General features: G+C 31.7%; 3 protein-coding genes across 6 annotated transcripts; 1 reads left to right on the top strand and 2 right to left on the bottom strand.

Moving 5' to 3' along the window:
* The first annotated feature begins 5184 nt into the window (after nucleotides 1-5184).
* Nucleotides 5185-11182, top strand: LOC145043828 (P-loop containing nucleoside triphosphate hydrolases superfamily protein). Of its 2 annotated transcripts, none has more exons than XM_078992591.1 (13): nucleotides 5185-5466; nucleotides 5554-5718; nucleotides 5889-5978; nucleotides 6082-6210; nucleotides 6283-6383; nucleotides 6479-6593; nucleotides 6778-6858; nucleotides 6943-7008; nucleotides 7138-7317; nucleotides 8370-8465; nucleotides 8535-8672; nucleotides 9946-10287; nucleotides 10993-11182. In XM_078992591.1, exons 1-13 carry the CDS (start codon nucleotides 5296-5298, stop codon nucleotides 11062-11064), a joined length of 1746 nt encoding a protein of 581 aa, XP_078848717.1. In that variant the 5' UTR covers nucleotides 5185-5295; the 3' UTR covers nucleotides 11065-11182. The 2 variants fall into 2 exon arrangements, with proteins under 2 accessions (XP_078848717.1, XP_078848716.1); XM_078992590.1 differs by having other exon boundaries at nucleotides 5186-5466; nucleotides 6727-6858.
* A 2040-nt stretch (nucleotides 11183-13222) lies between these two features.
* LOC145043827 (Tetratricopeptide repeat (TPR)-like superfamily protein) lies at nucleotides 13223-15976 on the bottom strand. Its single transcript, XM_078992589.1, has one exon. The coding sequence runs from the start codon at nucleotides 15496-15498 to the stop codon at nucleotides 13327-13329; it is 2172 nt and encodes a 723-aa protein (XP_078848715.1). The 5' UTR covers nucleotides 15499-15976; the 3' UTR covers nucleotides 13223-13326.
* A 156-nt stretch (nucleotides 15977-16132) lies between these two features.
* On the bottom strand, nucleotides 16133-20410 carry LOC145039214 (DUF21 domain-containing protein At2g14520-like). Of its 3 annotated transcripts, none has more exons than XM_078987305.1 (11): nucleotides 20236-20410; nucleotides 20060-20136; nucleotides 19886-19969; nucleotides 19529-19642; nucleotides 19357-19443; nucleotides 18837-18976; nucleotides 18365-18452; nucleotides 17922-17995; nucleotides 17720-17847; nucleotides 16294-16547; nucleotides 16133-16205 (listed from the first exon to the last, which is right to left on the bottom strand). In XM_078987305.1, the coding sequence occupies exons 1-11, from the start codon at nucleotides 20408-20410 to the stop codon at nucleotides 16167-16169; spliced, it is 1260 nt and encodes a 419-aa protein (XP_078843431.1). In that variant the 3' UTR covers nucleotides 16133-16166. The 3 variants fall into 3 exon arrangements, with proteins under 3 accessions (XP_078843431.1, XP_078843430.1, XP_078843433.1); XM_078987304.1 differs by having other exon boundaries at nucleotides 16294-16571; nucleotides 17726-17847; XM_078987307.1 differs by having other exon boundaries at nucleotides 17726-17847.
* Between the last annotated feature and the right edge of the window lie 489 nt (nucleotides 20411-20899).

The following is a 20899-nucleotide window of genomic DNA, read 5'->3' as shown; positions in this document are numbered from 1 at the left end:
TACTTTACACCGAGAGATTTAAAAGATATGTAGATCACTAGTGTAAATAAATGTAAGTTTTGTTTATGCTTATGTTTCTGTATTGACGATGACATCCCAAAGTCTTAAAAGGAATAAAATACATTTCATTGGAAATGCTTTGATAACACATTTATCATGTTTTTATGGGAACAAATTCCGTAACATATTTATTTAAAATATACTATGATTTTCAAAATAAAGCATAAACAAATCGGTCTTTTCTGGGCGTGAAAAATGGGGATGTCATAAATTATTTAGGGAAATGTCAAATTGAGTAATACTTAAAGCCCAAGTACAAATGAAGAGATATCTAATATGAGTCGAGTCCCTTATGCTTCGGTTGTTGGATCGATCATGTACGCTATGACATGTACTTGCCATGATGTGTCATTTGCTTTAAGCATGGTCAGTCTCTATCAGGGAAATCCTGACAGAGTTCATTGGAGAACAGTTAAGAACATTCTCAAGTATTTGTTAAGGACAAAGGACATGTTTCTAGTTCATGGTGGTAGTGATACATTGAGAGTGATAGGGTATAGTGACGTCATCTTTCAAAAAGATAGAGACAACTTCCGTTCTCTATCTGGATGAGTCTTCAGATTAAATGGTGGAGCAGTTAATTGGAAAACTTCCAAGCAAGACACAGTGGTTGATTCTACATGTGAATTAGAGTATATAGTGGCAAGTGAAGCATTGAAGGAAACAACTTGGTTGAGGAAATTCAGCGGAGATCTTCGAGTGGTTCCAACCATTCACGAGACAATGGAACTTTTCTGCGATAACGAAGGTATGGTTTCTTTGACTAAAGAACTGATAGATCATGGTAAATCAATACATATTAATAGAAAGTACCATTATATTAGATATAAAGTTGAAGAAGGTCCATCTCATAGTGAAGATAGTTTCGTTAGAAGACAATCCTGCAGATCCTCTCACAAAGGCTTTGAGTAGAATTGAGCATAGTCATGTGTGGAACATTGGTTTGAGATATGACATTAGCTTTAGTAGTTAGATGAGTAGTTGAAACTTGTAACAAAATAAATGTAATTGATTTTTGGTGATTAAATAATAGAGAATATTTATGAGTTTTTTTACATCCTTTGTCAATTATTATTATTATGTTTTGCTTTGCATGTTTTACTTCCTGAATAATTTAGTTATTCAAATTCCACAGTCATTCATGCCTTGGGAAGTAAGTAATGAATTAAGACTGTCATGAATCAAATTGTAGATTGTCTAAGGGAGTTAGACCTAGCAATTGTATTGCTACAACATTCATGAGTATTTAGAAATGGAGATTTAAGTATTGGATTAACCAACGCTTAGGGAATTACTTTACGGACTATATCACGATTAATTATGAGACGACAATATCTTATATTCTTGAAACGGAGATATATGAGTTGTAATTTACAAGTCGGTTGTGCATTAGTACTGCGAAAACGTGTCAGTAACACGATGTTATAAAACACAATGTCATGTATGGTTTGGTAAGTAAAGGATACAAGCATATAAGTAAAATTTTATTCATTTATTTTTCCCCAACGGGAAAAGCAATATCTTTGGGCCCCTCAGTGATTTGGTGTTGACTTATAGTGTTGCGCCCAACCAAGACTCATTTGATGTGTTTAATTTGAAGTCTTATGTCATCATCACAAATCATAACTCATGAAACTAAAACTTAGACAGTGAGATTGATTATAATCCATGTTTCAGGTCTGCATAATATCTAGTAGAATGAAGGAATATTGGATCATTTATCTTAGAGCCAACATCTGGTTATTTCAGAGTTCGACAATTACTATGGAAGCACTATTTTTGTCTAATTTAGAAGATATACTGGTAATTATAGTTATAGACTTATCCAAATGGGAGACTATTGTATTAGGTGTCTAAGCCAATAATTAAATTAGTATATACTCGAATTATTAGCAACGTCCTTTTGGGTTGCCCTCAAACATAGTAATTGAAAAATATGAATTTTAGTGAGAGAGATTGATTTATTATATGATTGATAAAAAGCAATAAATGAATTTATTAATATATTATGAAAATAATTGATTAAATAGAAATAGTAATATTAATATTTAATTAAGAATTAATCAACAATTAATTAGAATTAATCTTGGGATTAATTGGATTAATTAAAAGTGCAAGGGTTAAAATGTAATTGTTCAATAGTTGAACACGAGAGGTTCCAGAACCTTCATGGGTGGACGGGTTTAGGGTATTCCAAGGCATCTTGAATATTCCTTAAAGATAAATAGGAAGCTGGATAATTACCAATTTGAATTAATATTATTTTATTCATTTTAGGGTTATCCAGGGTTTCCTACTTGCACTATAAAAGGAGCCCTTCGGCCACTGCTTTTCTCCAAGCTAAGGCCGAAATTTCCATCTTCTTCCTCCTTTCTCTTTAAGCCTCCTTCTTGCTAGTGTTGGGTGTGAACCATTAGAGACACGAGATTTCCAGTGCTAGCTTCCAAGCAATTTCAAGAAGGATTATGTTTGATTATCTACTAGTATAATTAAGAGGTATGTTTTTTTACATCCTTTTTATTAATTTGACAATACTAGGGTTCTCGTAGGGTTCTTGATCTTCAATTGGTTATTGCATTAAATAGTGAAAACATTGACCCTTTAAGGTGCATGTGAACTTAGGGTTTATGTTCTTCCGCCAAAAATAGTTTTTTTTGTAGCATATAAAACCCATCACTCATAACAGGAGATCTCATTATCAAAATTCCACCCGCTATTTTTCTGGATATCTAATCCATATCAAAAGAAATAATCGAATCTAGTACCCCTTGCACTTGGGTGTGCTTGGTCCGTGTCATCGGTTTGCACAACTTGGAAGTTCCGAGTCTTGTATTCTTAGTTCATTTGTGTCACTCATAACTCCAAGCATTGGATGTTGTTCTTACTCAGCCTAAAGAGTGTTGTGAGCTCTTGTACATTGCCTCATCCCACTTTCTTATCTTTTTTACCATCTACCCTTAAAAGAAATGAGGGAATTTCATTTAAGGTCCAAGTCACCATATGATTCTTACACTGTAGTAGTTCGTCTTTGTGACTCGTTCATGGAAATTTCAAAAAGTTCCTTTGCTCGACATCATCTTCTTGACAACCATTTTTAACAAACTTCAGGTGTTCATTGTTGTCTACACCTTTTTAGTACTATAAAATATTTTCATGTTTAATTTTCATTCTTCGATATTCCATCATGTGAATTCTTTTTCCTCTTAACTGATTATAGAACATCTCTCAAATATTGTTATTTTATCATCAAGTTATCATATTTTGAAATCTTATTCCTTCTTACGCCCTCATCATGTTCTCCATGTAATCTTAACTTTTCATCACCAATCACAGAATTTGTAAGTAGGGCTTACAAAGTTCCTCCCGTTAAACTATTCATCATGTTAGTCTGGTACCTTAGGGCAAGGAACTCTCATGGACTTATCATCGTCACTTTTTGGTTTTAATATTTGTATGATCTGAGACAGTCTTCATACTGGCTGTCTTCCTATCGGGCTCGAGAAATACCTTCAAGTATCTTTCACTACTCTTTTTTCCTTATGTCGACTTCACTTGCCAGTCTAGTGTATTGGGTTAATGCACCATCGCTTGTCTTTTACTAGTGTCCTCATGTCACAAGAATATCCTTCTTCCACAGCTACCTTCACAGTTGACACTTGATAATGTTGTCATATGGTCGACAACACCTTAGGATACCAAACGCTCTAATTAAGTCAACAATATCATGTTCCTTCCCAAGTTGTCTCATTCATGCTTTCTTGTAATATCTTGCTTTCGTCAACATATCTCCATTTCTCTAATTATGTCATTAGGTCACCTTCCAGTGCTGTCAATCACATCCCAATATTTCTTTCATCTAAGGATGGAATTCATGATCCCATGCCATTCTTTTTTGAATCAACTTGCTTGTAACTTGAAGTTATCACTCCTATGTTGTAACATAAGCTCATCCCAAATTATCAACTTCAATTAATTCTCTTAATCATTAATTTTCAGTTCTAGTTCTTGTCCCATTTAGACTTTTACCAAAAGTCAGTTATGTCCATTTTTAGTTAAATTTTTGTTAACAATTTAAATAGCTCAATTTGCTTCATTCTTTATTGTTTCTAACTCCCTACCAATGGTACTCAAAGGGTACAAACTCAATTTCAACATAAATAAAACATATACCGAAAAACAAAAAAATTTATAAACCCAAATTGAAGATGTTACATGGTTAATCTCACATTTATATTATCCCGTTCATTTTTTGATTGATTATCAAGTTCGAAGCTATAAGTTTTTTTTGTCAACTTCAACTTCATGTGCACATCACACATGATAGTTTTATACTTTTTAATAGAAAGATCATGATCAATACATCGAAATAATTTACATCTCCCCCTTTTCTTCATATAACTAATTAGGTTAACATGATAATATTATCATACAACATTAACACAACTTTTATTAAATAATTAGGCATGTATGATAGTGTCTTTCAGGGTTCAATCAAATCCACGATTCCTATTTTTGATGCCATACAACAATCATATCTAAACGAGGAGCTTATCTCATAACGACCTTCAATTTGGCGTATGAAATGGAAAGAATATGATGTTTTACTTGTTGATCGTTGTTTCATTTTTCCATTGTGCATCTTCTTTAAATCCTCAATATAGGTTAAAATATTAGATTAATCCTAAATTTGTGATTATACAACATCATTTATATCAACATAACTAATTTTCTAAATAATTTTTAATTTACATAGGCTACCATATAAGATGCCACATAGTGTCTTATAAACTCACGATACAAATTACAATAGTTTAAAAGATATAAACCATTAACTTAAGTGACTCCTACTTTCTAAGAAACTTACTTCACCAAACATGTAAATCTACTTAGATGGTTGGATTGATATAAACCCCAATCATAATTACCACAAAAAAAGTTTATGTTAAAATCATTGGATAACCATAATAGCCAACTTCTTTCTACAAGACTACGACTAACAAAAAAATGCCACATTATTTTCAACTTTCAAGGGACTGAAATGAAATAAAATACTAACATAGGGACTCAAGTGAAAATAAATCAAAAGGAAAACTCAATTCCTGTTATAGGGCGAAGAGACTGCAAATAAAATTTACCTCCGCCTCCTCGCATCGCCTGTTCAGTTGAAACTAAAACCACCGATACCCTCTCCTGCCGCCGTCTTCTTCTTCCAAAAGCTTCACTCTGCATACAAAAATGTCGAATGTCGACGAAAATGATCTCCATGAAGAAAATCAAGAAGGAGAAGAAGTGCAAGAACTTAGCTTTGAAGAGCTAGGATTAGACCCTCGTCTAATTCGTGCCCTCACGAAGAAAAACATCGAAAAACCCACTCCAATCCAGCAAACTGGAATCCCATTAATCCTCGTAAGTTCGTTTTCTGAAATTATTCCCACCTTAAACATACACAGTTTCTTTCAATCGAGTAATTAATATCTCTGTGTAAAACATCAGGAGGGGAAGGATGTCGTCGCTCGAGCGAAGACTGGTTCCGGAAAAACATTCGCTTACTTGCTTCCATTGCTTCAGAAGCTCTTATCCGATAACAATACTTCACCCTCAAAAGCCCTAGCTCCCACAGCTATGATTCTTGTTCCCTCACGAGAACTCTGCCAACAAGTATAAACCCTTATCCCAAAAATCTCTAAACTCTTACTTTAAATTTCAAATGGGCTACTTTTCAATCGATTGTAAACATCCCCAACAAGAACCCCAACTAAAATTTTACAACAATACGTTTCAAAGGTTGTAAAACTTGACAAGTTTTAATCTTTATTGTGTATTAACAGGTTTATTCAGAGGTGTTATCGCTAATCGAGTTATGCAGAGTGCAGCTGAAAGTAGTTCAGTTAACGGGTGAACCAAGTTTCTCTGAAATGGTTCGTTTTTGTAAATCCTTTATACAAAATCCAATTCCGTTCTTCAATTTCATAAAATTCAATGGTAAATCGATAATTTTTGCTTCTGTTTTCCAATTTACAGGCGACAGCATTATCAGGTCCTCCTCATATCTTTGTTTCTACTCCAGCTTGTGTCCAAAGATGTCTTTCATCAGGTGTTCTTCAAGCAAAATCCGTTCATGATTCTCTTTCAATTCTTATTCTTGATGAGGTATGAATTCTTTTCTTTCTGTAAAATTTATAACACTCTTTATAAAAGTACTGATTCATTTTAGTAAATCAGGCAGATCTTCTTTTTACATATGGATATGAAAAGAATCTCAAAGATCTCAAAACTCACATTCCTAAAAAATGTCAATGCCTTCTCATGTCTGCTACCTCAAGGTCTGTTTTTGTCATTATCACTTCTCATAAAACGGTATTTCCAATTCTACCCCTGCAATTTCTTCATTCACATAATTCTGATGAAAATTTTGCAGTGATGATGTTGAAAGCTTGAAGAAGCTTTATCTACACAATCCCTACATTCTTACTTTACCAGAAGTTGGTGATGGAAAAGACGAAATTGTCCCCAAAAATGTTCAGCAATTTTGGGTAAGAGCTTAAGAGCTAAAATCTTGTATACTTTATTAACAAACTTCTTTTAGGGTATTTCTTTCATACGTTTTATAGTTTCTTGAATCTTTATGTATTATTGTTATTATTTTTTTTTTATTTGTATATTTAGATACAATGCAGCTATAGAGATAAGCTTCTTTACATTCTTGCAATTTTGAAGCTGGATCTTGTTCAAAAGAAAGTCTTGATATTTACAAATACAATTGACACAAGTTTTAGATTAAAACTTTATCTTGAACAGGTATTATTTTTCCCATTAAATGAATCTTTTTTTTGTACATATTATAGATTTTAATAAAACTTTTTTTTTTATATTTTTTGACAGTTTGGTATAAAATCTGCTGTGTTAAATGCTGAATTGCCTGTGAATTCACGTCTACATATTCTTGAGGTATTATTATTCCCTTTGAGTTTTCTTGAAGTTTTTATAATTTCTATATAATGTTTTTTTAATAGGGTTTTGGTTCTTTATTGAATAAAGAAAACAAGTTTCATGGGATTTTTATGTTTTTTTTTTCAGGGATTTAATGCGGGACTTTTTGATTATTTGATTGCAACTGATGATAGTGATTCAAAAGAGAAGGATCAAAGTGATGAAAATAAGCAAATTGAGAAGAAAAAATTCAAGAAAAATAAGAAAAGAAAGGTGGATTTGGAATTTGGTGTTGTTAGAGGCATAGACTTCAAAAATGTTCACACGGTAAAAAAAAAAAAAATTCTTAAAGTTTTTTATTTTTTGTTCGATCATCTTATAAGTTATAGAGTATATATCCAACTTAAAACCATGGTGGAAGTTATTGGTAAAATTGGTGTTTAACACCAAACAGGGTATTCTAGGTATATTCTTTTTTTTTTTTTTTTTTCTATCTTTTATAGATTTAAAAAAACCAACCTTTGTATTTATTAGTTTTTTTACAAATTTGATCCACACCTTTTTATTAAAAGAAGTTCATAAGTTATATTTTTAGACAATTATTAATGAAAGAAATAATTCGTATATATATAAATTATGGTAGTTTTAAAACAACCATTAAAATAAGTTTGAAAGATAAAAAGCTAAAAAATATGACATATTTCTTATATAATTTTGAATCATAGTATTTGAATTTATTCTACATAATAAATTAATATGAATGTAATATATTATTTAACATCATGAATAACCATATTACATATAAAAGTGTTAAATCTCATAAAAGACCTTATTATATTTTGTGTTTTTCCCGGATTTAACCTCAACTTTATTTTTTTTTTCCAAAAAAAGATCTTGTATTTTTCATTTTCCAAAAAAGCCCTCACATTCACAAGTTTTTTTCGAAAAAAAAAACTAAAAGGACCAGATTGAAAAAAAAAATGAAAAATGCAAGGTTTTTTTTTCAGAAAAATAAAATAAAATAAAATTGAGGCTTAATCCGGAAACAAACCACAAAATATAAATTCTTTCATGAGATTAACCTTATAGAATGTTATCATACAAATAATAAAACTAAAAATGCATAAACTTTTGGTAAATATTAACTACTAAAACAATTATTTAACCAAGTTCGAAACACAAAAAGTTGAAAAATCACATACTTTTATATAAACTTTGAATCATAACATTTGAATTTAATCTACATAATATCAATTTAACATATGATATAACATCATGAGTAACAAATATAGAATATTATAATACAAATAATAAAACAAAAGTTTTTTTATATATATATATATATATATATATATATATATATATATTTTTGTTAACAGGTGATAAATTTTGATATGCCTACAACTGCTGCTGGATATGTACATCGAATAGGGCGTACAGGAAGAGCGTATAATACGGGTCAATCTGTCTCAATTGTAAGTGATTTATTTTTTAAATTTTTTATCTTGATTATTTTTTAATTGAAATTTGTGATTTTTGAATAGGTTTCCCCTGAAGAAATGGAGATATTTGAAGAAATTAAATTGTTTTTGGGAGAAAATGAAGATAAAGAGTTGACATATATTGCTCCTTTTCCACTTCTTGAAAAGAATGCTGTGGAGTTTCTAAGATATAGGGCTGAGGTAATTCACCTAAATCCATTTTTTCTTTATTATTATTATTATTATTATTATTATTATTTTATGATATATTTTTTTTGTACTTTTAGAACTCTATTTTATAGCATTGTACTTTTAAAAATCCATCCATTGTACTTTTTTTTTTCCTGTTTAAACAAAAAAGTTCAAATCTAAAAGCTAATCATCCATGTAGTGTTTAAGAAAAACTTATTGAGCTTTTTTAATCACTCTCCAGAATTATCTTTAAAAATATAATTATATATTTATCTTTTTTAAACAGTTGTACTTTTATGTAATTTTACACATTTCAAAAGCTTCCAGCTACCTTTTGCCAAACACTCGTATGACAAATAAAAGCTACCCTTTGTCAACCTCAAATTTATTTTTTGCCTTAAAAAGGCCTTGTATTTTTTCATTTTTTTTTATCTGGTCTTTTTAGTCGGTTTTTTTCCAAAAAAAATTGTAAAATGCCAGGGTTTTTTTTTTTTTTTTTTTTGAGAAAAACTTAAAAAGTTGAGGGTTTATCTGGAAGCATTTAGAAGGTTTAGGTTTTTTTTTTTGGTAAAAAAACTTCAAGTTGAGGGTTTGTTTTGAAAAAATGAAAAAGTACTAGGTCTTTTTCAGTCAAAATAAATTTGAGGTTTAATCCATAAACAACACAAAATATATGGTTTTTTTAAGATTAACCCCGTAAAAATTTGTAAAATGTGAGCGTTTTTTCAAGAAAAACTAAAAAAGTTGAGGGTTTATTTGGAATCATTTAGAAGGTTGAAGGTTTTTTCAAGAAAAATTACAAAGCCGAGGTTTGTCTTTTTTTTTTTTCACAAAAAATGAAAAAAATACAAGATCTTTTTCATACAAAAAATAAATCGAGGTTTAATCCAAAAAAAACACAAAACACAATGTCTTTCATAAGATCAACCCTTATATATATATATATATATATATATATATATATATATATATATATATATATATATATATATAAATCTTACTTTCATGTAATTTAGCTTTCATCTATTTTTTTCAAACACTCATATAACAACTTCCAGCTCCCAACTACGAACTACCAACTAATTTTCATAGTACAATATTTCTAATCAAAAGAAATGAAAAACAAAACAAATCAAACAAAATACATTTCTATTTCCTTGCATTCAACCCTACGATTCATTTTATTTACATTTCAAGAGCTTTCAGCTACTTTTGCCAAACACACATATAACAAATACCAGCTAACAGCTAATTATTTACATATCTAAAACAAACAAAACAGGATGTTGCAAGGAGTGTGACAAAAATTGCAGTAAAAGAAGCAAGAGCACAAGATCTACGCAATGAAATCCTAAATTCAGAAAAATTAAAAGCTCATTTTCAAGAAAATCCAAGGGATTTAGATCTTTTGAAACATGATAAACTTCTAAGCAAAAAACCACCTGCTCCTCACCTACGCGATGTCCCTGAATACCTTGTGGACCCCACAACCCAACAAGCTTCCAAATTCGTTAAACTCACAAGAGCTGCTTTCGGAAGAAATAACAACAATGGAAGTAGTAGAGGGTTTAAGGGGAGAGTTAATAAAAAAGCTGGAGATCCTCTCAAAACTTTTTCTTCACAAGTATGTCAATTTTTATTTTTGTCTTTTTATTTTGGAAAATCTCTGATAAAGTCCTTATGTTTTGGGTCGGTTTACGGTTTAATCCCAATATTTAATTTTTTTTAATAGAAAAGTCATGATTATCTAATTTTATACGATAATCTGTTGAAAAAAAAATAAGATTGTTTCGTTCATTTGGGAAAAATATAAAGTAATCGGGACTTTTTTGTTCGAAAAATAAAAGTTGGGATTAAACTCTATATTGACCCAAAATATTGAGACTTCATCGGAGATTTTGCTTTTGTTTTTTTGGGTTAATGTTATAAATAGATTTTTTTTTGGGTGATTGTTAGAAAAGTCCAATTATTTTGTCATAGTTTATGGAAAAGTCTCCGACTTTTATTTTTTGAATAGAAAAATCCCGATTATCTAATATTTTGCCCAAAATTAACGGGAAATTCATTTTTTTAAAGAGAGAATGACAAATTATCGTGTAAAATTAAATAATCGGGATTTTTCTGTACAGAAGTTGGGACTTTTCCGTAAACTAGGACAAAATAATGAGACAATTATGATAATAACCTTTTTTTTTTTTTTTTTTCACAAAATTCCATTTGTGAAAAAAGAAATGGTTAGTTATCATTTATGATATTAACCTATTTTTTTGGGGATTGTTGTTTCATTATTTGTTGGTTTATGTGTTTGTGATTTTTTATGTGATTTTAGGGGAAAGGGATGAAGAGGAAAGGGATTGGGAAGGAGTTTGGGCCAAAGCAGAAAAAGAAGCAAGTTGTGTAATGGGAATTGTAAAGATTGGGGTTGAATATTCTTCCACCACAGTTTTGTAGCATTATTAATCATGATTTTTTGTTTTGAGGGATAATTTGTTTATTACAAGATATAAGATTTTAAACCATGGTTTTGTTGTACATTTTGTTTTGCTTATTTGATTTTGTTGAATGAATTGAAAGTGAATCAAACTAAAAATACAAAATTACATGCACATAAGTTCACTCGGAGTGGCATTTTCGGCAAACAATGGTCGGCAAACAATGGTTCAGCTCGACGAGCTCAGCTCTGCAACTCTGTGATATTTCACTGATTAGAGAGAAGCTTTTTTTTTTTTTTACACATTAACTCGGATATTCTTAATTTAATTCTCTTAAAATTTTTAATTTTAATCTTCTTCCAACCATATCGCTAAAAATGGTTCGTGTTTAAGAAAAGATGTTATTTGTTCGTTCATGGATTGATGGAATAGAAGATCCAATCCACATTAACAACAATCAATGTAGTTTTTGGGGGAGTTGCTGAAACATACAACAGTCATGTGCCTCAGTCATGTGCCTCGAAGTAAGATCAACTTTTCTCCAAATGAAGACATGCAAATGCACTTGCAAATCATTTCAACAATGTGTTTCATAGGGTGATACATAAAGTCGAAAATGAAAATATTTTGCTAGCAAATGCGCTTCAGGCTTACCATGTTGAACCTGACAAACATTTTCGGTTTGTTGAGTTTGGTAAAATTGTGACGCAGTCCCCAAAATTTGCTCAAATTTAAATATTTTTTTTCCCTAATGGGTTATGTTTTTTAAGTTTAAGTCTCTATTAGTTTAATTTTAAGTGTGTTATGTTTTTTAAATTTAAGTGTGTAGTATTTTAATTTTAAATGTGTTTAGTTTTTTAAGTGTGTGTTTTTTTTGAAGTTAATGAAATTTTAGTTTTAAAAAAAGATAATATGTTTGAAATGTTTAGTTTTTTAAATTAATTAATTAGAAAAAATACCATGGAAAGTGTGGCAATCTGTCATGAAAATGACAAAAATTGTAAAGAGTGACAAAGGTGATGTGACCAGTAACGATAATTCCAGTAATGACAATTACAGTAATGATAATTTCAGCCCCAGGGCTATGGAACAAAGGAGTATCCCGGGCCTATACCGAGGTGTTGACAAAAAACTAAAATCGAGTGAATAGTGAATCATTCTAGATTATTGGGTAGGTACAACCAATCAACTCTAACAAATAAGTCCTAAAATATTGGAATAATCCACAATGGATACAAAACACCCACGCTTTAGCACCTGGTGCAACGACCCATGAACAGGATCTATACATCTCGATCGGAAAAGAATCAAGAGAAAAAGAAAGAAAATCATGTATTAGTCCAGGTAAATCCATTATATATAAAATCAGAATCCCCATCTACATTCACATTCGATTAGTAGGGCAAATTACATATTTAAATTTGAATATTTTAGGGATGCAAATTCTTTTTCACAAAAATAGAAAGATCTCGATTCTACGAGAATTTTTATGAAAGCCTTTCATTTGCTTCTCTTCGAGTGGACCATAACAAATGTGACACCACTCCCACAACCTACAGAGTTGTATATGTTTTCCCCATAAAGTTGTGTTAGTAAAAGAGTTGAAATAGGCTATGCAAATTAGCTTAAAAGTTATCTGAAAAACCGATAAAAATGACATTCTATAAAACCAATTTATAAGTTATTTAAGATAATATAAACAGATAGAAAATAGCATATGGACATGTAGAAAATTGAGTTTTTTTTTTTTTTTTTTTTTTAATTATTAGTAAATGGTGTGTATATATATATATATATATATATATATATATATATATATATATATATATATATATATATATATATATATGTATGAGAGAGAGAGAGAGAGAGAGAGAGAATTAAAAAAAAAACTAAATAAGCTCATTTAAATGTTAGTTTAAGTAGGTTTTCAAAAGTATATAAGCTACTTTTTGATGACAACATAAGAATAAGAAAGTTCAAAAAAATAAGAGTATAACATTCCAAAGATAGCATTCGTATAATTGTATGGATAAAGTGTTTTATACACAATATTTGTTTCTTTTTCATCAATTTTAACAATATTTATTAATTTTAATGCGAGTTTGGAGCAAACAAAAAGAAAGATAGTAAATACTTTGATGTCGTAATACATTAAACGCTTTTGGCTTAACACATTAAGTCATTCTATCATTAAGTCAAAAAGAATTAACCCCTACGTTTCTATGGTTCTATGATCTAATCCAACTATATCCCGGTTGCTTCACAACCCCATGACCCCTCATCATCTTCCTCACACCCTCCGCCTCTTCCCAAAATCCACCATCCGCAAGCATATTCGCCAAAACCACATAAACACTCGACTTATCTTCTTCCATTTCCAAAAGAATCCCACCAACAATCCTCCCAAGTCTCAAATCCCCATGAGCAGCACATGAGCTAAACAAACTCCACCACACACTACAATCCACATTACACCAATCACTCTTCACCATCTTCTCCACCTCATCAAGATACCCCGCACGTCCCAAAAGGTCAACCACACAAGAAAAATGGTCAACTCCTGGCTCTAAACCATACTCGTTGACCATTGACTTGAAAATCTTGACCCCATCTTCAACAAGTCCCGCATGGCTACATGCCGTGAGAACCACAATGAAAGTCGTATGGTCTGGTTTGACTTTGACTTTGACTTTGACCGAATCTGAATCTGAATCTTGCATTGATTCGAAACATGAAATTGCCTTTTCCCCTTTCCCGTGTTGACCGTATGCGGAAATCATTGAATTCCATGAGATTACATCTTTGTGGATTATCGAATCGAAAACCCTAGAAGACCAATTTAAATCCCCACATTTTGAATATAAAGCGATTAGGGAATTCCCTAATGATGTGTTGTGGAAATAATGAGATTTGATTATGTATCCATGGATTTCTTTTCCATATGTTAAGGATGAAATGGTGGCACATATGTTTAAAACCATGGTCAAAGTGTAGACATCGGGAGTCAAACGTGATACGATAATGTTGGAGAATAGATTTAATGCGTGGAAGGAATACCCGTTTGAATGAAACCCGGAAATCATTGAATTCCATGATATCAAATTCTTGGAATTCGTTTCGTTAAAGATAATGTAAGCCTCTTTGATTCCATTCCGTTTGGAAAGATTTGAAATCAATGCGTTTGATACTTCGGTTTTTGAAATAAGATTGTTTTTAATCACAATCGCGAGAATTGTCATGACGCTTTGTATGGATTCCATAGTTGAAAGCAAGCTTCCGATCGTGAATTCATCTGGTTTGATTCCGTGGTGTTGCATTTGTAAGTAGGTCGGAATCGCATCTCCGGAATTGGAATTGGATTGAGCATGGATTGTTATCATGGCGTTCCATGAGACACGATCTTTTTGTTCCAATTCCATGAACACCAATTCAGCGGAATGAAATTCGGAGTTATTGGAATACATGGTGATTGCCGCGTTACTTACGGAATTGGAATCGTGGAATCCGGTCTTGATGGAATGGGCGTGTAGTTGTGTAGATAAGTTTTTACAAGGACTTGAGCTCATAAGACTCACGTAAGTTCGTTCGGTTGGGTTGAGACCGATTTCTTGCATGTTTTTGAACATTACGAGGGCATTTTCGTCTTTTCCCATGCTCACCAGACCGGAAATCATTGCATTATAAGTGATATGATCATGTTCTGTTTCATCAAACACTTGGTGTGCGTCATTAGCGTTTCCGAAGTTGAAATACATCGTGATAAGAGCATTTGTAACTGAAGGTTTGACTAAAAAACCAGTCTTGATTACCAGTGAGTGAACTTGTACACCATAGTCGATTAACTCTGAAGAACACATGCTCAAAACGCTAGCGTAACTATAGTTATCATGTCTAATTCCCAACAAGTGCATTCGATTGAACATATCCAATGCGATGGATGGATACCCATTATCTGCGCAACCTGTGATTACGGCGTTCCAGACAGCTTCGTTTCTGTGGGGTATTTGATCGAGCAGGTGGCATGCATAATCAACTTCCCCGAGGTTTGTGCACGCAGACAATAGTGTTGTCCATGAATACACATCCGGGAATTTTATCTCTGCGAAAACCCGTTTTACTGAAGTCAAGTCTTCTGATTTGGAGTAGAGGAAGAGCAGAGTGTTGGCTACGTGTGAGTAGATTTTATAGCCGGTTTTGATAACGTGCGCGTGGACCTGGTTTCCGGCGGTGTCATCACGGAGATTGGCGCTAGCGGTGAGGGTTGTAGAGAGGGTATATTGATCTGGTTTTAGATAGTGGGAAGACTGAATTTTGTGGAACAATTGAAGGGTTTTTGTGTATTGTTGTGATTTGGTGAGCTTAGCAAGCAAGCAGTTCACCTTGATGAGTTCACTGTTCATTTACGTTCTTAAGTCAAAGATCCGATTTTCAGAAGAAACACCCACTAGAATTTCACTTTTGTAGAATCATTTACATCAAACCCATGTTTCTTGATGTCGCCGACGCTCCAATCATCCACCCTAGTACAATGAACTTCCTTGTGATGATGTAAAGACTTACAGGAGTTTAAGGAAATTACATTCAGAGGTGTCAAAATTGAAACTTGTTTCGCAAGAATCCGTTGTTATTGAAACATGCGCAGTCATGAGGTGTACAAATCCACAATTAGAAAATCTTGGGAAAATGAGACAATGAACGCTTATCGAGGGAATGAGGAGAGAGAACCCACTTCTAATCGCACATTGTTTGTTGCATTAATGACAAAGGTTTCATCTTGCTACAATGGAAAACAACGCAGTGTAGGTGTTCGATGAAATGCTTAAGTGAGCATTGTGTTTGGGTTTTCAAATACATTGTAGCTCCTTCACTATTCGAGATCAAAATACAATGTACTCGTATAATAAAAGCTTCTGATTTACTTTTGTGTAATTGATGTAAAGAAAGCAATCATTTTATTAGTATAAATTAAACGAATTCAATACTATTTTCATCAAAGATTCATTTGCAACTACAATTATACAGTTGCAAGATCACCAAGTTTCCTCTATATGGCTTTGTTTCCACCTTATTACTCCTTATGATGATCTGTTTCATCGAATATCTCATCCTACACAATAAATCAAAACCCAAAATTAATAAAAAAAAATCAATATTCAAAGTGGTTAGAATCTTTGAAAAGATTAAAGTGATCATACATTTAGAAGCTCCTCCATAACATCTTCCATTGTAATGATGCCTACGACTTCCCCTTCTTGTCTAAAAGAAGAAAATGGTTTTTCCATTATATTAAGTACTTCAGGAAGGAACTTATCCGACCACCTTCTGCTCTTTGACGATTCTGCCCTTGACACATTACCACTACCAGAAATCGTCTTAAATTTGTTAAATGCTCTCCTGCTTCTTGAACCTCCATAGCTTTGACACCTTTCGTTCAAAATATCTACTCTCACTGCAAATAGATTCCCTTTCAATACTTGGCTATAGGAAGGAGAGAAGATTATATCTTAATGGAGTTAATGGGGACATGCTCTAGAAAGAAAATGATTTCCTTGGTTATTGATGTTTTGATCTTTTTGATCGGTTAAAGATGTTCCCAAAGGTAAAATGGTCATTTACGTTCCTTAATACGGTTTACTCGTCCCCTAAAGAAACAATCTTTGTTCTACTTAATGGATTTAATGATGACATGTTCAAGAAAAAAGTGAAATTTCGTAGGTTTTTGATGTTTGATCTTTATGATCGGTTAAGACTTAAGAATGTTCCAAGGGGTAAAATGGTTATTTACGTTTGTTCAAATGGTTTATTTGGTCCAATAAAGAGACACCTTTTGTTCAACTTAATGGATTTAGTGAGTACATGTTCAAGAAAAAAAGTGAATTTTACTGAGTTATTGATGTTTGGTCTTTTTGATCGGTTAAGAACGTTCCTGTGGTAAAATGGTCATCTACGTTCGTTCAAATGGTTTATTTGGTCCAATAAAGAGACAAATTTTGTTCAACATAATGGATTTAGTGAGTACATGTTCAAGAAAAAAAGTGAATTTTATTGGGTTATTGATGTTTGATCTTTTTGATCGGTTAAAAATGTTCCAAGGGGTAAAATGGTCATTAAAGTTTGTTCATATGGTTTATTCCGTCCAATAAAGAGACAATCTTTATTCAACTTAATGGATTTAGTGAGTACATGTTCAAGAAAAAGTTTGGGTTAGGGTTATTGATGTTTGATCTTTTTGATCAAGAATGTTCTAAGTGTAAAATGGTCATTTACGTTTGATCATACGGTTTATTCAGTTCAATAAAGAAACAATTTGTTCTACATAATGGATTTAATGATGACATGTTCAAGAAAAAAAAAACGATTTTCTTGATTATTGATGTTTGATCCTTTTAATTGATTAAATATGTTTCAACGGTAAAATGAACATTTATGTTAGTTCATATGAAACAATATATATATCTGTCTATTTTAATAGAGAAATCTAGGGAAATTGCTTTCCAATTAAGTTCTAACTATTATTTAATATTTCCTTATGTTTTTCGAAAAGAATTATTGCTTTATTATTGCTTTTTTTTTTTTTTTTTAATAAGACAATACTAGAAAAATGTTGCATCACATACTCACCTTCACTCGGGCCCTTGTTGGTTGGTTGCTCGATTCTTCCACTTGGCAGTTTTATGACTACAGCTATATGACTAAGCCCCTTTTGGAACTCATTTAAAATGTCATATAATGGCATTGTGTCTGAAACTCTATAAAATACCAAAAAATATATATAATATTTTGTTACATTGCATAAGCTATTAAACTCAATATTGAAATATACCTTGGAATCAGGCGAAGAGTGATATTTTTTATTGGTACACAATCTGCTGGATTTATAGTCATTAGATTCTTCACCTACAAGTTCACGATGAACAAATTTATTCATACATAACCTCAAGAAAATAATTCGAGTAATTACCCGAAGATAATAACACCATCTTTTTAACCAATAACACAAAAGGACTATCAATTTGCAATTGATCGGTTGTGAAATTATTCTATTAGAAAAATATATTCATAGTTACAATATTGTTAGCAAAATCTTTTTTTTTTGTCAGCAAAATACGATTTCGCAAATCCTTTTTAGAGTTTCGTGACTCAAAATCAATAAAATTGGTGGTAATTTGAAGTATTTGTAAAAAAGTGGTTAATTTATTACATCTCATATCATATGTTGATCTTTTATGCGATTATCCCTAATATTTACGTTAACCCACTAATTACCAAAAGGGCTCCGATTATGTTTCCCGGTTGATCATAATATACTGGCACTCTGCTATACCCCTTCTCGATTATCGTATTCATCAAATTCCTGAGACATAGCAACTTGTTATTTAATATAATTGAAAATGAAACTAAATCTTGTTACATTATTGATACTTAATAACTCGGTCCCACATGGATAAAAAGTGATAATTAAGTTGTGGGTCCAATAACTTCTACCAAGGTCCAGGGATTGTTTCGTAGAATTTGAATCCATGTATGAATTAGACATAAACTTTGAAAATTTTTGTGTACGACTAAAAACATGTTGTTTGTTTAGACATCTGAATAATTGTACTAAATGATAACATGACTACTTTACCATTCTGTTTAAATGTAATAGTTTTTTGAGAAAAATATTGATTAGAGGTTATTGGACTAGTTGTAACTTTGTAGCTTTGGGCTTGAGGTGTTAATGATTAATGTGTGGTACCTATCAAGTTTGGCATTGATATCAACTGAAAAAATTTGAGATAAAGGAGTCATTGCATCACTTGCTGTTTTTGCGGTAAGTTCAAGTGCTCCTCCAATGATTGTTGTCTCGTGAAGTGACAAACTTCCACCTTTCCCCGCCTTCATAAAGTACACCATGAATCTTCATCATATATATTAATCTTCAAGAAATAACAATATATTTTTGGTGATTTGTTAATTATAAGATTTTGCTTTCGTTTCATCGTATTACAACATTGTATTATGAAAAATCTATGCAGAAGTACATAACAATTTCCATTGTTATAATTGGGTAAAGTTTTTTCAAAGAGTAACGTTGTAATAATAAAAAATTAAAAAAGTAAAACCACAACGTTGTGATTGAGTAGATTTCTTAAAATACAACACGTTAATAAAAAAAGATTGGAATTATATTGTTATAACAAAAAGAAATACAAAAAATAAATGAAGGTACGTTGTCGTTTCTTGTATTTAACTATTAAAAAAAGTAAATATTTTACCTTATTACCATGAAAATCAACTAACGTCTTTAACTCAGCTCGACGAAAAAGACTCACGTGTCCCTTCCCCAATATGCAATCTAGCACCTAATTCAATAGTAAAAATTATCAATCAGGGCTAAACTGTAAATTATTCAAAGTATAATGGCTTAATAAGAAAAAAAAAACTCACCTTGCTTATCGGATATGCAACAGGAAACCAAATCCAAACTAGAACACGAACTAGTGGAGTCACGGCTGCACCGATCGCTAGGCCATAATGCGTGCAAATAGACTGTGGTATTATCTGCTCAAACGTAGAAACCAACACTTCAATTGACCATTTTTTTTTTACATTTTGACTTTGTTAAAATACAATATGTATTCTTTTAACAACTCTGAGCTGATCCACAGTGTCCTACTAAAGAGCTGACATAAAAGCTTAATGTCCAAAAGAAACCCAAATCCGCTTTGGAACTGAAACTTTCACACTGCAACTGCAGTTTTCGATAATTGAGCCCCTGACTATTACTACAAATGAAATGCTAACCTCACCAAACAGAAGAATCAGTGTCACGGAAATAATAATAGCAACCGATTCAGGGACCAAATTGTTCAAGAATATAGGAAGTGCCTGAAATAATAATATACCACATTTTAACTACGTTTAAAAAGTTATAAAAATTATGTTTTTTTTTTGGTTCATGTTTAATTAATTATATACCTCCATGGCCGTGGCATTGCTGATTAAGAGTGTGCAAAGAACTAAATGATGCCTTTTCACAACCGATAAAATCTTTGCTGCAGTGAGACAAGATTTATACTAAATTTCAAGAAGTTTTATAAAATTTTAGATTAACTTGGGAACATAAAAATAAAAAATAAAGATTAAATGGCTACATGCACGAAGACGATCCATGGGTTTTCCCGATTTTGCAAGAACTTCAAGGTCAACGAGGCTCATTGACATGAGTCCAAGTGTGAGTCCAGACATCATGCCTGCAAACAAGACGATCATGGAGATGACTGCTACATGAAAGAAGAAGTCTGGGCTGCAACATGATAAGTACTTCATTCCTGTTTTGAAATCGACAACCCTTTTTTTGATCTTTCATCGTATGTTTTTTTATATAGATTTGGGGTTAAGGAAGGTTATACTAGAAGGTTGCCAACAAAGTAATTGGATTTTGAGCATATTCCAAAGGGAATTACACTCTTTTTCATCAAAGGTTTTGTCATTTGTGTTTTGATTTGTTTTTGTTTATTTTTTTTCCAAGTGCAAAACTTTGGAAGGAATTGTGATGATAAACTTATGCCGGCTGATCACTTGGATGTTTTAATATTCCAAATGAGTTAAGTTTGGATGTTGTGTTATGGAAGTCAATGAAAAACAAAAATTTGATCCCTTCAAATTTAGGGTTAATGTTATAATAGGGCAACAACTATATAAAGTATTGTTTTATAGATACCTTTAAACTAAAAAAACAAACTTTAATATTTGTTTTTCAAATAACATTGTGACCTAGAATCAGTGGCGAAGTCAGGGTCAAAGTAAAAGGGTATC

The sequence above is a fragment of the Lactuca saligna genome, chromosome 4 (assembly GCF_052625555.1).
Source record: "Lactuca saligna cultivar CGN05327 chromosome 4, ASM5262555v1, whole genome shotgun sequence".
Taxonomy (NCBI): domain Eukaryota; kingdom Viridiplantae; phylum Streptophyta; class Magnoliopsida; order Asterales; family Asteraceae; genus Lactuca; species Lactuca saligna.
This window is presented reverse-complemented; position numbering and strand designations above follow the sequence as displayed.

Excerpts from the sequence above, each read along its gene's own strand:
- LOC145043828 (XM_078992590.1), top strand. The coding sequence starts at position 5,296 with ATGTCGAATGTCGACGAAAATGATCTCCATGAAGAAAATCAAGAAGGA. Across the intron at positions 6,384-6,478 it reads CTCATGTCTGCTACCTCAAG|TGATGATGTTGAAAGCTTGA; the intron begins GTCTGTTTTTGT and ends AAAATTTTGCAG. Across the intron at positions 6,859-6,942 it reads TAAAACTTTATCTTGAACAG|TTTGGTATAAAATCTGCTGT; the intron begins GTATTATTTTTC and ends ATTTTTTGACAG.
- LOC145043827 (XM_078992589.1), bottom strand. The coding sequence starts at position 15,498 with ATGAACAGTGAACTCATCAAGGTGAACTGCTTGCTTGCTAAGCTCACC.
- LOC145039214 (XM_078987304.1), bottom strand. The coding sequence starts at position 20,410 with ATGAAGTACTTATCATGTTGCAGCCCAGACTTCTTCTTTCATGTAGCA. Across the intron at positions 19,970-20,059 it reads GCAATGCCACGGCCATGGAG|GCACTTCCTATATTCTTGAA; the intron begins GTATATAATTAA and ends TTATTATTTCAG. Across the intron at positions 17,996-18,364 it reads ACATAATCGGAGCCCTTTTG|GTGAAGAATCTAATGACTAT; the intron begins GTAATTAGTGGG and ends GTGAACTTGTAG.